General features: G+C 42.2%; 1 protein-coding gene across 2 annotated transcripts in view; it reads right to left on the bottom strand.

The window, feature by feature from the left end:
- Positions 1-14,430, bottom strand: part of appl2 (adaptor protein, phosphotyrosine interaction, PH domain and leucine zipper containing 2) — a 113,117-nt gene that overhangs the window by 6,065 nt on the left and 92,622 nt on the right. For both annotated transcript variants that reach the window (XM_048554506.2, XM_048554507.2), the window contains 4 exons: positions 13,457-13,631; positions 6,597-6,633; positions 6,189-6,335; positions 5,533-5,580 (listed from right to left, as the gene is read on the bottom strand). In XM_048554506.2, the coding sequence (XP_048410463.1) occupies positions 5,533-5,580; positions 6,189-6,335; positions 6,597-6,633; positions 13,457-13,631 (407 nt within the window). The remainder of the gene's footprint in view (positions 1-5,532; positions 5,581-6,188; positions 6,336-6,596; positions 6,634-13,456; positions 13,632-14,430) is intronic.

Genomic DNA, 14,430 nt, shown 5'->3' with positions numbered 1-14,430 from the left:
ACACTGGCCCTAAACCCCATCTCTTCCTTTGTTTCATTGACTGTATCGGTGTCATCTCATATTGCCACAAGGAGCTTGAACAGTTCATCCACTTCACCAAGACCTTCCACTCCAACCTTCAGTTCACCTGAACCATCTCCAACACATCCCTCACCTTCCTGGACCTTTCTGTCTCCATCTCAGGCAACCACCTACAAACCTATGTCCATTTCAAGCCCACCGCCCCCCACAGTTAGCTGGAATACACCTCCTCCCACCCACCTTCCTGCAAAAATTCCTTCGCCTCCACCACATCTGCTCCCAGGATGAGGCATTCCACTCCTGCACATCCCAGATATCCTCATTCTTCAAGGACTGCAACTTCCCCCCCCCCCTGCAGTGGTCGAACACGCCCTCAACCGTTTCTGCCACATTTCCCGCACCTCATCCCTCACACCCCGCCCCCGCAATAACCGCCAAAAGAGAATCCCCCTAGTCCTCACATACCACCCCACCAACCTCCGGATCCAACGCATCATCCTCTGACACTTCTGCCATCTGCAATCCGACCCCACCACCGAAGACATTTTGCCAACCCCACCCTTGTCTGCCTTCCAGAGAGACCACTCTCTCCGCGACTCCCTTGTCCGCTCCACGACTTCCCTCTACCCCAGCACACCTGGCACTTTCCACTGCAACCGCAGGAAGTGCTACACCTGTCCCCACACCTCCTCCCTCACCCCCATCTCAGGACCCAAGATGACTTTACACATCAAGCAGCTGTTCACCTCCACATCCGCCAATGTGGTATACTGCATCTGGTGTGGCTTCCTCTATATTGGGGAAACCAAGCAGAGGCTTTGGGACCGCTTTGCAGAACACCTACGCTCGGTTCGCAATAAACAACTACACCTCCCAGTCGCGAACCATTTCAACACCCCCTCCCATTCCTTAGACGACATGTCCATCCTGGGGCTCCTGCAGTGCCATAATGATGCCACCTGTAGGTTGCAGGAACAGTAACTCATATTCTGCTTGGGAACCCTGCAGCCCAATGGTATCAATGTGGATTTCGCAAGCTTCAAAATCTCCCTTCCCCCCCACTGCACCCCAAAACCAGCCCAGCTCGTCTCCGCCTGCCTAACCTGTTCTTCCTCTCACCTATCCCCTCCTCCCACCTCAAGCTGCACCTCCATTTCCTACCTACTAACCTCATCCTGCCCCCTTGACCTGTCCATCCTCCCTGAACTGACCTATCCCTCCCTACCTCCCCACCTATACTCTCCACCTATCTTCTCCTCTATCCATCTTCAGTCCTCCTCCCCCTCTCTCCCTACTTATTTCTGAACCCTCTCCCCATGCCCCTTTGAAGAAGGGTCGAGGCCCAAAACGTCAGCTTTTGTGCTCCTAAGTTGCTGCTTGTCCTGCTGTGTTCATCCAGCCCCACACTTTGTTATCCCTAAGAATCTTATCTGTTTCAACAATCTTTGCTCTCATTTTCCCAAACTCTATGTGCAGAGACCCAACCTACTCAACTTCTCAGAAGGAAACCCTCTGCAGCTGGGATCAACCTTGTGAATGTACTCTAGACTGTCTGCATCGTCAGAATACCTTTCCTCAAGTTAAGGGGAAACAAAACAGCCTGGTGCCTTGTACTGTTTTAGTAATACCTCCTTATTTTTATATCCCATTCTCTTTTGAAATAAAGATCAATGATCCATTTTCCTTCCTTATTAACCATAAGTGAATGCTAGCTTTTTCTAATTCATGCATGATGTTTCCCTAAATCTTTCTGTACTGTAACCTTCTATAGAATTTCTCCATTTAAATATGGTCAGGTCTTAAGTTCTTCCTGCTAAAATGTGTATCCTTGAATCTTTCTGCATTTCATTACATTTGCCAAATTTTTGGCTGTTCTCCTAATCTGCCCATATCCCCTTGTAGATTTCTGATGTCACCCTCACCACTGACCCACACACCTACTTTTTATGTTATCCATAAGGTGGCAATATTAGTTATTAATGTACCTTGTAAATAATTGTGGCCCCAACAGTGATCCCTCGGACACTGTCTTCTCTTAATTATCCAATCCTCTATCCGTGACAGTAAACTACCCCACATCATGGGGTCTAATTAAGTATCCTAAGGAGCAGTACCTTTTTGAATGCCTTTTGGAAATCCAAGCTTATTACATTTACTGGTTCCCCTTTATTCAGCATGCTTATTATCCCTTCACCGTTCCTTAAATAAGATGACCAAACCTGTCCACTGTAACAAGGCACAAGTCATGATGGAACACTTTACCACTTAAAAGGTTGGATGCAGCTCCAACAACACTAAGTTTGAAACCACAAAGCAGCCCACTTGATTGGCACCACATCCTCAAGCATCCACTACCTCTGCCACCAACACACAATATTCACTGCTGCTACTAACTACAAGACACACTGCAGAAATTCACCAAGACAGCACTTTTCAAACCCATGACCACTTCCATCTCAAAGGACAAAGGCAGCAGGTACCTGGGGAGCACCACTTCCATGCACATTCCCCTCCAAGCCACTCACCAGCCTGACTTGGTAATATATCACTGTTCCTTCACTGTTGCTAGGTCAAAATCCCAGAATTCCCTTCTTTTGGTACATTGTGGGTCTACCTGCAGGCACACAGACTGCAGTGCTTCAAGAAGATAGCTCAAGGGCAACTAGGGATGGGCATAAACGCTGGCCAGGCAGCAATGCCCAAGTCCTATTCACTGTTTAAGTGAAACTTCTGCATTTTCATTCTTCCTGCAAATTTAACAACTCCACATTTTCCCAATAGCACTACACTATCTGACAGATTTTCATCCATTCACTCAACCTATCGATATTCAACGCAAAGTTTATGTCTTCTTCATACTAAATTCTCCTACCCTATCTTGGTGTCATCTTTGATTTATCCACCGCGTCTTTGCTCCCTTCATCCAAGTCATCAATGTAATTTGTAAACATTTGAGGCCCCCGTACAGACCCTGTGGGATTCCACTGGTCAATGCTGTCAATTAAGCACAGTCCCTTGTTTTCTGCCAGCCAGGCAATCTGCTACCATGCTAATGTGTTATTACCCACACTACTGTTTTCTGCAGTAACTTTTGATTTTGCACTTTATTAAATGCTTTTGGAAATACAAACATCCAATGCAGACTCCCCTTTATCCACAGACATTATTTCTTCAAAAGAACCCCAATACTTTGTGAAATAAGATTTCTCTTTAATGAAGTCACTCATCACTTCTTTCTCCTACTACTTCACCTTAACAGATTCTAAACCCTGATCTCCTGAAACAAGGCCATCTCCAACTACTGCACAAATGCCACCCTGATTAACATTTGCCCAGTTTGCTATTCTTCTTGAATTTCACATATTCTTTTATATTCAGGAGCTAACTAACTCTAAGTAAAGTTGCTATAGTCTTTCTGGATCATACAGCTGCTCCTCATTAGAGACAGATGATTGGCAGGGTCATTTAGCTCAGTTGGCTGTTTGGCTAGCTTGCGATGCTCAGTAACGCCTATAGACTGGATTCAATTCCTGCTCTGGCTGGGGTTACCATGACTCTTCCCAATCTCTTCCCTTGCCTGGGGCATGGTGACCTTTAGGTTAAACCACCATCAATCATCTCTTGCGACTGAGAAAGAGGCCCCATGGTCAACTATGCCAACTTTACTTATAGTTCTGTCTTCTGTGTTACCTTTGTAGCATCTTGTCCTGATTGTTGGTATATTTGTAGGTAGTTTCTCTGAGCTTTCCTGTCATTCTTTGATGGTCATTTTCAATATTGCTATTTTCCTCTCCTACCCTGTCTCCAGACTTTGATATATTCCATCTTTCTATATTTAATTCCTTGTCACCATTATTTAGTTTATAACCATCTCTACTTCCCAAGTTACACATTTTTTAAGAACATTGGCTTTAGTACAATTCAGGTGTTGACTACTGGATCCTTACCTGCCCACTGCAAGTTTCTCTCCAGCACAAAGAAGTGTCCCAAACTTTATCACCAAGCAGGCAACACAACCATCTGGAATCTCTATCTTTACTGCAGTGGCTTCTTGTACTGCACTGCCATGGCCAGTTTGCACATTCAGTCTGCAGACCCTACTCTCATAGAAACAGGCTGAGAACACCGCAAATCTACTGGACCCTAATTGCAGAGGGTGACACTCCTACTTTCTATATCCCCTTATCTGCCTCATTTGCAGTCACAATAGAAAAACAGATTATTATTTAAATGACGACACTATAGAATGCTGCAATGGAGAGGAATCTGGGTGCCGTTGACGTGAATCACAATGTTAGCATATAGGTGACACTATGAAGTTAGGAAGTCAAATTGAACATTGGCCTTTATTACAAGGGTGTCAAGAGTATAAAGCTGGTTTTGCTATGACATTGGTGAAACCACGCTTTGGGTACTGTGTATCGTTCTGGCCTCCTTACCTAAGGAGTTCAGAGAAGGTTCACATATTTAATTCCTGGGATGAAGGGGTTTGTAACGTGAGAAAAGATTGAGCAGGTTGGGCCTATTTTCATTGGAGTTCAAAAGAACGGGAGATGATTTTGCAATATTTAAAATTCTGACAGGGTTTTGCAGATTTTGCAAATGTTTCCTCTCTCAGTTTAAATCTCAGGACACAGTTATGAAACACTATATGGATCTGGCAGCAAAGCAAAAACTGCAGTTAAATCAGCCATAATCCGATAGAACATTGGAACACTCTCAAGGGATTGAATATCTAATCCTATTTCTTAAGATCTGAGGATGTGGAATACTACATACAATTCTGAACTCCAAATTATAAAAAGCATATAGAAACAGTGGAGAAGGTGAAAGAAATATTTATATTGGTGATACCAAAACTGAGTGGTTATAACAATGAGAACAGAGTAAAAAGGTTGGGGTCCTTTCTCCTGAAACTGTTTGAGGGGGTGACATAATAAAAATAGAGCAACAAATGGGGTTTGAGAGGGTAGATGTGAAGAAATTCCTAATGTGCAAGAATCTAAAACCATAAGTATAAGATAGCCACTAATCAGTTTAATAAGAAATTCAAAAACATCTTTACCTAGAAAACAATTAGAATGTACAACTAGCTTCTACCAAATAGGAAGCTAGCTAAGTAACTGAGAGAGAAACACACAGAAAGGGTGATGTTGCTAGGATTAAATGAGTAATGAGAGCAGGTCTACAGTAAGAATACCAGCATGTCCTTGGGCTGAATAGTCAGCTTCTCATCTGCACATCCCATGTAATTAGTGTGCTACTTGAAGCAAATCAACTGCTGGTATAATCACTTCACACATTTTTGTATTTCAGAGCAAATACATACTTAGCATGATGCGGTACTTTTCAATTAGCTAGGAATTATGATGATTCAAACATGATCTAAATCTGCACTGCAATCTAGCCTGAAAATACTGCTTGTAAAAATGTGGAACTTTAAATATCTTCCAGTTCTTACAGCCTGCAACAGGCACTTCTTCTGTCATTAAAACTGTTTTTAATGCTCACCTTTTCTGCCTGATTAATCTTTCTTGCAAGATCAATAAAAGCACAAATCTGCAAAACAAGAGACATGAGACAATGTAAAATTTTTAATAAATTAGTCATAATAGAAGTGAACCATAAACAAAAACAGAACAATTTTTGTCATTGGTACTCCACTGAAATTAAATAGCTCAAATGTACTTGTTGAAAATTGAACACGTTTAGAAAATGCATGATAAGGCTGCATGAAGTTGGTTAACATGATATGGGAAGAATTGTATTTGTTGCTATGGCGAATGGAATTAACAGTTGGGATAGCTGTTTGTTCAGGGTGCCCACTCCACACTGCTCCCACAGCCAGAGCAGTGTCATCGTGTCTGACTCCCTTTTAGCAGGCTGTAACAAACACCAGCTTTACCTTCATGATAAATGTGGAGTGAAGAGTGAGAAGTCAGAATCAATGTAGTTTGAAATATGTCTAACAGACAAAGTGAAGGGAGTGACTAAGATTCTGTGCTTCCATTGGACAAGCATATGGACGTACATGGAATAGTGTAGGTTAGACAGGCTTCAGATCGGTATGACAGGTCAGCACAACATCATGGGCCGAAGGGCCTGTACTGTGCTGTAATGTTCTATGTCGTTCCTTATGTGATGTAATGGTACAGAGACAGAATTACCTTTACTCCATCATCATTTGTCTCAAAGATGCAGCAGTTCAGCAAAGTTTTGCGCTCTGCTTGCAAATCAGAAGCTCGTGCCACAAACCCAATTAACCTCTTATTATCTTGATGAGTCGTGTACAGTGTCACATTGCTGAGAGGAAACTGGAAAACAAATACAATGAAATACTGATATTACACATCATCCTCACTCTGAGTTGGAAGTGTTAGTTTTTCCCAACCCAGCTTAGTTCTCATTTCTTGATTACATCCAAAAGCAATAAAATCCTTGCGAGAAAAAAGATGGGGAAGTTCTACAGCATTTTCTGAAGCAGGACTGCATACAGAAACAATCGATTACAGTTGAATACACAATAGTGAGAACACTTGAATGAAAGTACAACAGGAAAAGATATTGTTACTCACACTTGCTTTTGTGACCTGTGTTTGTGGATCAACGAATCTGTAATCAAATATAATTATTTAACTGTCAGTGAACTGTCAATGACAGTCATTAACTTGGTTGTATGTTCTTAATTTTACACACATCTCAAGGATATATGAAATACTCAAATAAGACATGCATGTTCCCAGCTAGCCTGGGTAAGGCGGCAAGCGTTGATGATGACACAGAATCTGCAGAGGGATATAGACAGGTTACGTGTGTGGGCAAAAACTTGGCAATGGTATCAATGTGGATTTCACCAGCTTCAAAATCTCCCCTCCCCCTGCTGCATTCCAAAACCAGCCCAGATCATCCCTGCCTCCCTAACCTGTTCATCCCCTCCTCCCACCTCAAGCCGCACCTCCATTTCCTACCTACTAACCTCATCCCGCCCCCTTGACCTGTCCATCCTCCCCGGACTTACCTATCCCCTCCCTCCCTCCCCACCTACACTCTCCTCTCCACCTATCTTCTCCTCTATCCATCTTCGGTCTGCCTCCCCCTCTCTCCCTATTTATTTCAGAATCCTCTCCCCATCCCACTTTTCTGATGAAGGGTCTAGGTCCAAAATGTCCGCTTTTGTGCTCCTAAGATGCTGCTTGGCCCGCTGTGTTCATCCAGCTCCACACTCTGTTATCTTGGATTCTCCAGCATCTGCAGTTCCCATTTTGTCTGATCAAATGGAATATAACATTGGCAAATGTGACATTTTGCATTTTACTAAAAAGAAGAGAGGAGCTGATTATTATTTAAATGGTGAAAGACTGCAGAATAGAACAGAGATTTGGGAGGCTGAATCACAAAAATCTACCATCCAAGTTCAGAGGATAACACAGAAGTTAAGTGGAATGTTGGCCCTTATTTCAAAGTAGCAAGATTTTACTGAAACTACACAAGACATTAGTCAGACCACAGCTGGAAAACTGTGAACAGTTTTGGGCCCCTTTTTCAAGGAAACGTATACTGATGGTGGAAGCAGTCCTGGACTAATACTAGGTATGGAGGGACTCTCTAATGAGAAGAGATTGAGTAAGTTGGGCCTGTATTTATTGGAATTTAGAAGAATGAAAGGGACCGTATTGAAGATTACAATATTCCTAGGAGTCTTGGTGAGGTAGATGTGGAGAGTCTATGACCAGGGGCATCATCTCAGGATAAAATGTTGCATATTTAACTCAGAGATGAGGAAGAATTTATTTTCTCCAAAGGTAGTGAATTTGTGGAGTTCTTCGCCGTAGACAGCTGTTGAGGCTGGGTTGCGAAGCATATTCAAGGTTTAGATAGACAGATGTTTTAATCAGGAAGGGAACGAAGGATTATAGGGAAAGGGAGGAAATTGGAGTTAATTATCAGATCAGTCATGAATGGTGAAGTGGGCTCAAGTTGAAGGCCCTATTTCAGCTGCTTCATCTTCTGGTCTTACATCAAGAAACAGGTAAAGGGCGGCATGGAAGCTCAGTGGTTAGCACTACAGCACTACAGCCTCACAGCGCTAGGGACCCGGGTTCGATTAGACCTTGGTGACTGTCTGTGTGGAGTTTGTGCATTCTCCCCGTGTGGGTTTCCTCCGGGTGCTCCGGTTTTCTCCCACAGTCCAAAGATGTGCAGGCTAGGTGAGTCGGCCACGCTAAATTGCTGTAGTGTTCAGGGGTGGGTGGGTTATTGGGGGAATGGGTCTGGGTGGGATGCTTCAAGGGGAGGTGTGGACTTGTTGGGCCAAAGGGCCTGTTTCCACACTGTAGGGAATCTAATCTAAAGGCAGTGACTGTTGCAAAGGCTACAGGTCCTGACAACATTCCTATAATAGTATTGACACTTCATACCCCAGAACTTGCCGTCCCCTAGTCAAACTGTTACAGTATAAGTACAACACTGGCATCTATCTGATAAAGTGAAAAATTGTCCAGATGGCCACTAAATCCAGAGAAATAAAATCCAGTGCATTACTGCCCCATCAATCTACTCTTTATCACCAGCAAAGAGATATGATAGATCATTGACAGTGCTACCAAGCTGCTCACACAGCAACAACCCATTCACTTGTAGTCAGTTTGGATTTCACCAGGAGCACTCAGTTCCTAATCACATTACAGCCTTGGTCCAAATATAGACAAAAGCACTGAATTCCAGAGATGAATTATGGGAGAGGCGTCCTTGACGTGAAAGCAGAACTTAACCAAGTATGCCGTTAAGATGTCACAAAGTGCTTCGAGATCAGGTCCTACTCCACAGTCTTGGAGACAAAAATCAAGACCAACACTTCAGTGCGTTAAATGGGAGGTGCTGTCTTTCAGATGAGACTTTTAACTGAGGCTTCACTGGCCCCTTCAAACACTATTTTGAAAAAAAGTGGTGGGATTATCTCCTGTGACCTGGCCAGGAGGAAGGGGTATGTTCAAAAAGGAAATCAGATGTTCCATTTCGGGTGAAATGTAGAAGCATTGACCCAGAGAACTCTGGATGTCTCAGAATATTCAGAACTGTTTCAGAAAAAAAGCTTTTAGCAGGCACAATGGAGCAGAGGACCTTAATGCAATACAGAAAGTGCTGGGGTAACTTAAAGAAGCAAACAGGAGGGCAAACAGGATGCATGAGAAAACACTGGCAAATAAGATTAGGGAGAATCCCAAGATATTTTCCAAGTATATCAAAGGTAATTGAATAACCAGGGTACAGGGTCCATGAGGGACTGAGTGGGGCAATGTGAGCATTGAGCTGGATAAGAGATAGTAGATTCTCCAGCATCTGCAGTTCCTGAGATAACAAAGTGTACAGCTGGGTGAACACAACAGGCCAAGCAGCATCAGAGAAGCAGGAAAGCTTTCCTGCTTCTCTGATGCTGCTTGGCCTACTGTGTTCATCCAGCTCTACACCTTGTTATCATAGAGATGGATAATACTGGTTGGGTGTTAAACAAGTGCTTCACATCTGTAAGGAGGATGACGCAAGTACAGCATTTGGGGAAAGAGACTGTGAGGTCCTTCAGGAGATTGACATAAGGATAGAGGAAGTATAGGAGATTTTGATGGACTTAAAAGTGGACAAACCTCCAGGTTCAGTTGAATTGTATCCAGGTTACTGCGAGAGGCAAGGGAGGAAATTACAAGGGCTACAACCCAAATTTTTAATGCCTCCCTGACCAAGGGACAGGCATCAAGGAACTGGAGGACAATTAACATAGTTCTACTTTTCAGGAAGGGTGGTAGCCATAAATCATTAAATAATAGGCCAGTGATTCTCATATCAGTGGTAAGAGAATAACTGGAGAAAATTCTGAAGGAGAGATTAAGGAAAGAGGCAAGGTTTGATCAGGAATAATCACATAGTTTTGTCAGAGGGCGGTCATGCCTAACAAATGCTTCGTTAGGCATATATTTTGAGGTGGTAATCAGGTATGTAATTGAGGGTAGTGCAGTTGATGTAGTTTATCTGGGTTTCAGCAAGCCTTTGAAAAGATCCCACATGGATGACTGATAAAAAAGGTAAAAGCACTTGGAATTCAAAATCTTTACTGATTAGAATTCCAGTGATATACTTCAAAAGAAATAACAAGATGAGGAAATCCTCAATGAATGGCAGAACATAAGAAAGCTCAGTTTAATAGCATGGTTAAGCTGACACCTGGGACACTTGCCTTTTTCAATTGTGATGTGGATTATAAAACCAGGGAGGTTATGTTGGAGCTGTAAAACACTTTGGTTATTCCACAGCTAGACTAATGTGTAAGTTCTGGTCACCACACTATGGGAAGGATATGACTGCATAGGAGGGTGTTGTAACGAGGATTCACAAGGACGTGACCTTGGTTGAAACATTTTAGCTAAGAAGAGAGGCTGGATTGGCTCAGGTTGTTTTCTTCAGAGCAGAGATAGCTCTAATAAGGAATTGAGGGATATGGTGAGAATGCAGGTAAGTGAATCTGAGTCCAAAAAAAGATCGGCCATGAACTTACTGAATGGTGGAGCGGGCTCGAAGGGCCAAACAGCCTACTCCTGCTCCTAGTTCTTATGTTCTTATGAAACTAGGACGGTATGCAGTACTATAGATGGGATTGTATCAATACCCAATACAACTATAGCAATTTGTTTTACTATTATAATCTGGTCTCCTTCCAAGAAACAACATTCTAGTTGCCTTCCTAATCAGTTGCAGCAGCTCCATACTAACTTGATGTGATCCATGTGCTAGGACATCCAGATCCCTTGGAGCCTCAGAATTCTGCAATTATTCTCTACTCAAATTATATGCTGCTTTTCTATTCTGCCTGAAGTGTGCAAGTTCACATTTGTGTACATTATATTCCATCTGACAATTTTCTATCCACACACTTTACCTATTTATAGGTTTTCAGACTACCTATGTACTCTCACAATGACATTCCTGGTTATCAATATATCATGGTAAATGTAACCATCATACATTGAGTTTCTTCATTCAAATCATTTCTATAAATTGTAAATTGTTAAAGGCCCCAAAACTGATCCCTATGGAAGCCTACTTCTCTCATTCTGCTAATCCAAAAATGACCCATTTATGCCAACTCCCTGTTCCCTTTGACATAAAAAATTCTAATATGGTAAGCAGTACATCATAAACTCTTATCATGTGTTGTAAACTCTGTTGAAGGACCTTGTCAAATGCTTTCAAGAAATCCAGGTATAGTGTATCCATAGGTTCCCCTTGTGACTTCCTAGAACAACTTCAGCAAGTAGTTCAACATGAATTTTCTTTCACAAAACCATGGTGACCATGTGCCTTGCTATATCCTCCCTAATAAAAGATTGCAGCATTTTTCCTCTGACAGATGGCAAGATTAATAGCCTGCACTTTTTTTTGTTAAATGTCTTTCTACCTCGCTTAACGGAGACTTCATTCACGATTTTCAACATTGAATCCCTCCCACACAGGGCAGCAATATGTACCATTTACAGCACTGCAGCAACTCACCAAGCTTCCTTCAATAGCACCTTCCAAGCCCGCAACCTCTACCACCTAGAAGGACAAGGGCAGTAGATATATGGGAGCATTACCTCCATACACACATCATCCTGACTTGTAAATTCATTAACTCCCTTCTTAACAGTATTGTAGGTGTACTTACACCATTTGAATTGCAATGATTCAAGGAGGTAGCCCACCACCAGCTTCTCCAGCACAATTACAGATGGGAAGTAAATGATGACCCAGCCAGAGATGGATGCATTCCATGAAACGATAAATAAAGGTCAAAGTACATGGCTGAGAAATGGCAGCACTTCACTGATGACCTGGCTCCATTACTTCTGTCAGCAACTCTCTGTTGGTAGCACACTCTCCAATGAGTCAGTCGGAGGTGCCAGATTTTGGATGAAAAGTTATGATGATGCATAAAGCATCAATTTAAATGGATGTATTAGATCCCATTGCACTACTTGAAAAGCCAGGGAATACTTCATCAATATTTATTCCTCGAACATCACTAAAATAGTCTACTGGGTCATGTTTCACATTGGTATGTCCATCTGACCTCAGAACAGCGTTACTGGCCTCACTGTCAGTAAAATAGCAGAGTAGCCCACTAAATATTACTTTAAGGCACTCGGATTCTAAAGTCATAGAGGTATACAGTGTAGATACAGACCCTTTGATCCAACTCATCCATGTGGACCAGATATCCTGTATAAATCTGGAACCATTTACCAACATTTGGCCCATATCCCTCTCAACCCCCTTCATTCATATATCCATCCAGATGCCTTTTAAATGCTGTAATCATACCAATCATGTTTCTGGGACCTTGCTGTGCACAAAATATCTATTGCACAGTAGAGGTGACTGCACTACAAAAGTATCTACTTGTCTGTAAAGCGCATTGGGACATCCTGAAATTATGGAAGTTGCTGTATACTTGCAAGCCAGTACCTAGTAATGGGAGTGGGGAGGAGAATGTTCCTGCTCTCTGAGCGAGATGCCACATTTGTGACCCTACATCCATTCCCCTGCCATAACAAACACCCAAACTCACTGAAATATACGTTAGCTGACTAAGATTTTCCCCATCCTGTTTTTGCCCTAAGTTGGCCCTCCTCCATAATCACAGTACTTATTTTACCTTCCCTAAAACACCCCTAAAATTTCATCAATTGAGTGGGGCATCACTGAAGTGATGGAGCTGAATGTGATTCTAGAGGGATGTTTCTCTGTTAAATTGCTGCACTGAACTTTCATTATAATGGGAGAGATGCTGCCTCTCTCTTCCCTCTTCATCACAGCCCCAGGTTTTGGTGTGCATGTGGGACTTTTTCAGCATCCCCAGAAATTGTGATCAATTCATTACAACTAGCTGTAGGTTTCCTTGCCAGAGTGGAATGTATGTCCTATAAAACTGTATATGCCTTATTAATCAGAAATTAATTTATATCTTGGGCTACTTTCCATGAAGCTTCAGAACTCTTGAGGAAGGGTCAGCAGTGTTTCTAATCACTGCATAACCTCAGTTTCCAACTTTTTCTTTATTACACAATTTGTATAATGTTTGAAAAAGTGTCAGTAAATACTAAAAGACCAAATACTGAAAGCATGTAATATTTTATTGAAACTACCATAGATGTTGGCTTGTAAATTAACTTTTGAAGTCTCAATAAACACTCCAAAAATGAGAACAGAGTTGGGTTGTCTGCTTACAGGCCTTTGGTATTCCAGTTATCCTTAAAAAGAAAGCTGAATCTAGTGTTCAATTAAATAATCCTCATGTTATATCCAGTGTGATAGAAAGTAACGGAACTGAAAATTCCTGGATTGAGAAGTGAAAATTATAATGAAAAATATCATAACGGCATTAGTAATTAGGGGCCCTACTTACCTCAGCTCCCTGGAGCTGACTATCATCTTAAACTCTGTCATACGGAAGACATTGTGGATTGCTCGAGCAGCCAACACCTGTCTCATTGTCTCATAGATTAACTCGTCATTCTGGTCGGTTCTTGCTTCTATGGAGCCTAAAAACCTCACTGTAAACTCTTGGTGGAGAAGCAAATCTATAATATAATCACAGTTCATGTGTTGGAATGTTGCTGTTATAAAACTTAGTAACAATCGAATACCACAACATCTGTACATCTTTGCATTTAGAAGGAAATTTAAATTAATGACTTCACAATTATGATTACAACACTGAATCAAAAATACACCATTAAACCTGAGAAACAATTTGTTACCCATTTGAGTATGGGCTCCCCAGAGTTACTTCCTTCAATGATCTGTACTACAATTCACTGTTCCAAAGTGAAGTCCATCTGACCTCAGAACAGCGTTACTGGCCTCACTGTCAGTAAAATAGCAGAGTAGCCCACTAAATATTACTTTAAGGCACTCGGATTCTAAAGTCATAGAGGTATACAGTGTAGATACAGACCCTTTGATCCAACTCATCCATGTGGACCAGATATCCTGTATAAATCTGGAACCATTTACCAGCATTTGGCCCATATCCCTCTCAACCCCCTTCATTCATATATCCATCCAGATGCCTTTTAAATGCTGTAATCATACCAATCTTCACCACCTTCTCTGGCAGCTCATTCCCTACACGCACTACCCTCTGTGTGAAAAAGTTGCCACTCAGGTCATTTTTAAACCTTTCCCCTCTCACTTTAAACCTACATCCTCTAGTTTTGAGCTCCTCTACCCTGGGAAGAGACCTTGGCTATTTACCCTATCCATGCCCTTCATGGTTTAATAAACTTCTATAAGGGGCACCCTCAGCTCCCGATGCTCCAGGAAAAATAGCCCCAGACTATTCAGCCTTACTCCAAACCCTCCAACCCTGGCAACATC

The sequence above is a fragment of the Stegostoma tigrinum genome, chromosome 25 (genome assembly GCF_030684315.1).
Source record: "Stegostoma tigrinum isolate sSteTig4 chromosome 25, sSteTig4.hap1, whole genome shotgun sequence".
NCBI lineage: Eukaryota > Metazoa > Chordata > Chondrichthyes > Orectolobiformes > Stegostomatidae > Stegostoma > Stegostoma tigrinum.
The sequence above is the reverse complement of the archived record's forward strand: the minus strand, read 5'-3'. Positions and strand labels throughout refer to the sequence as shown.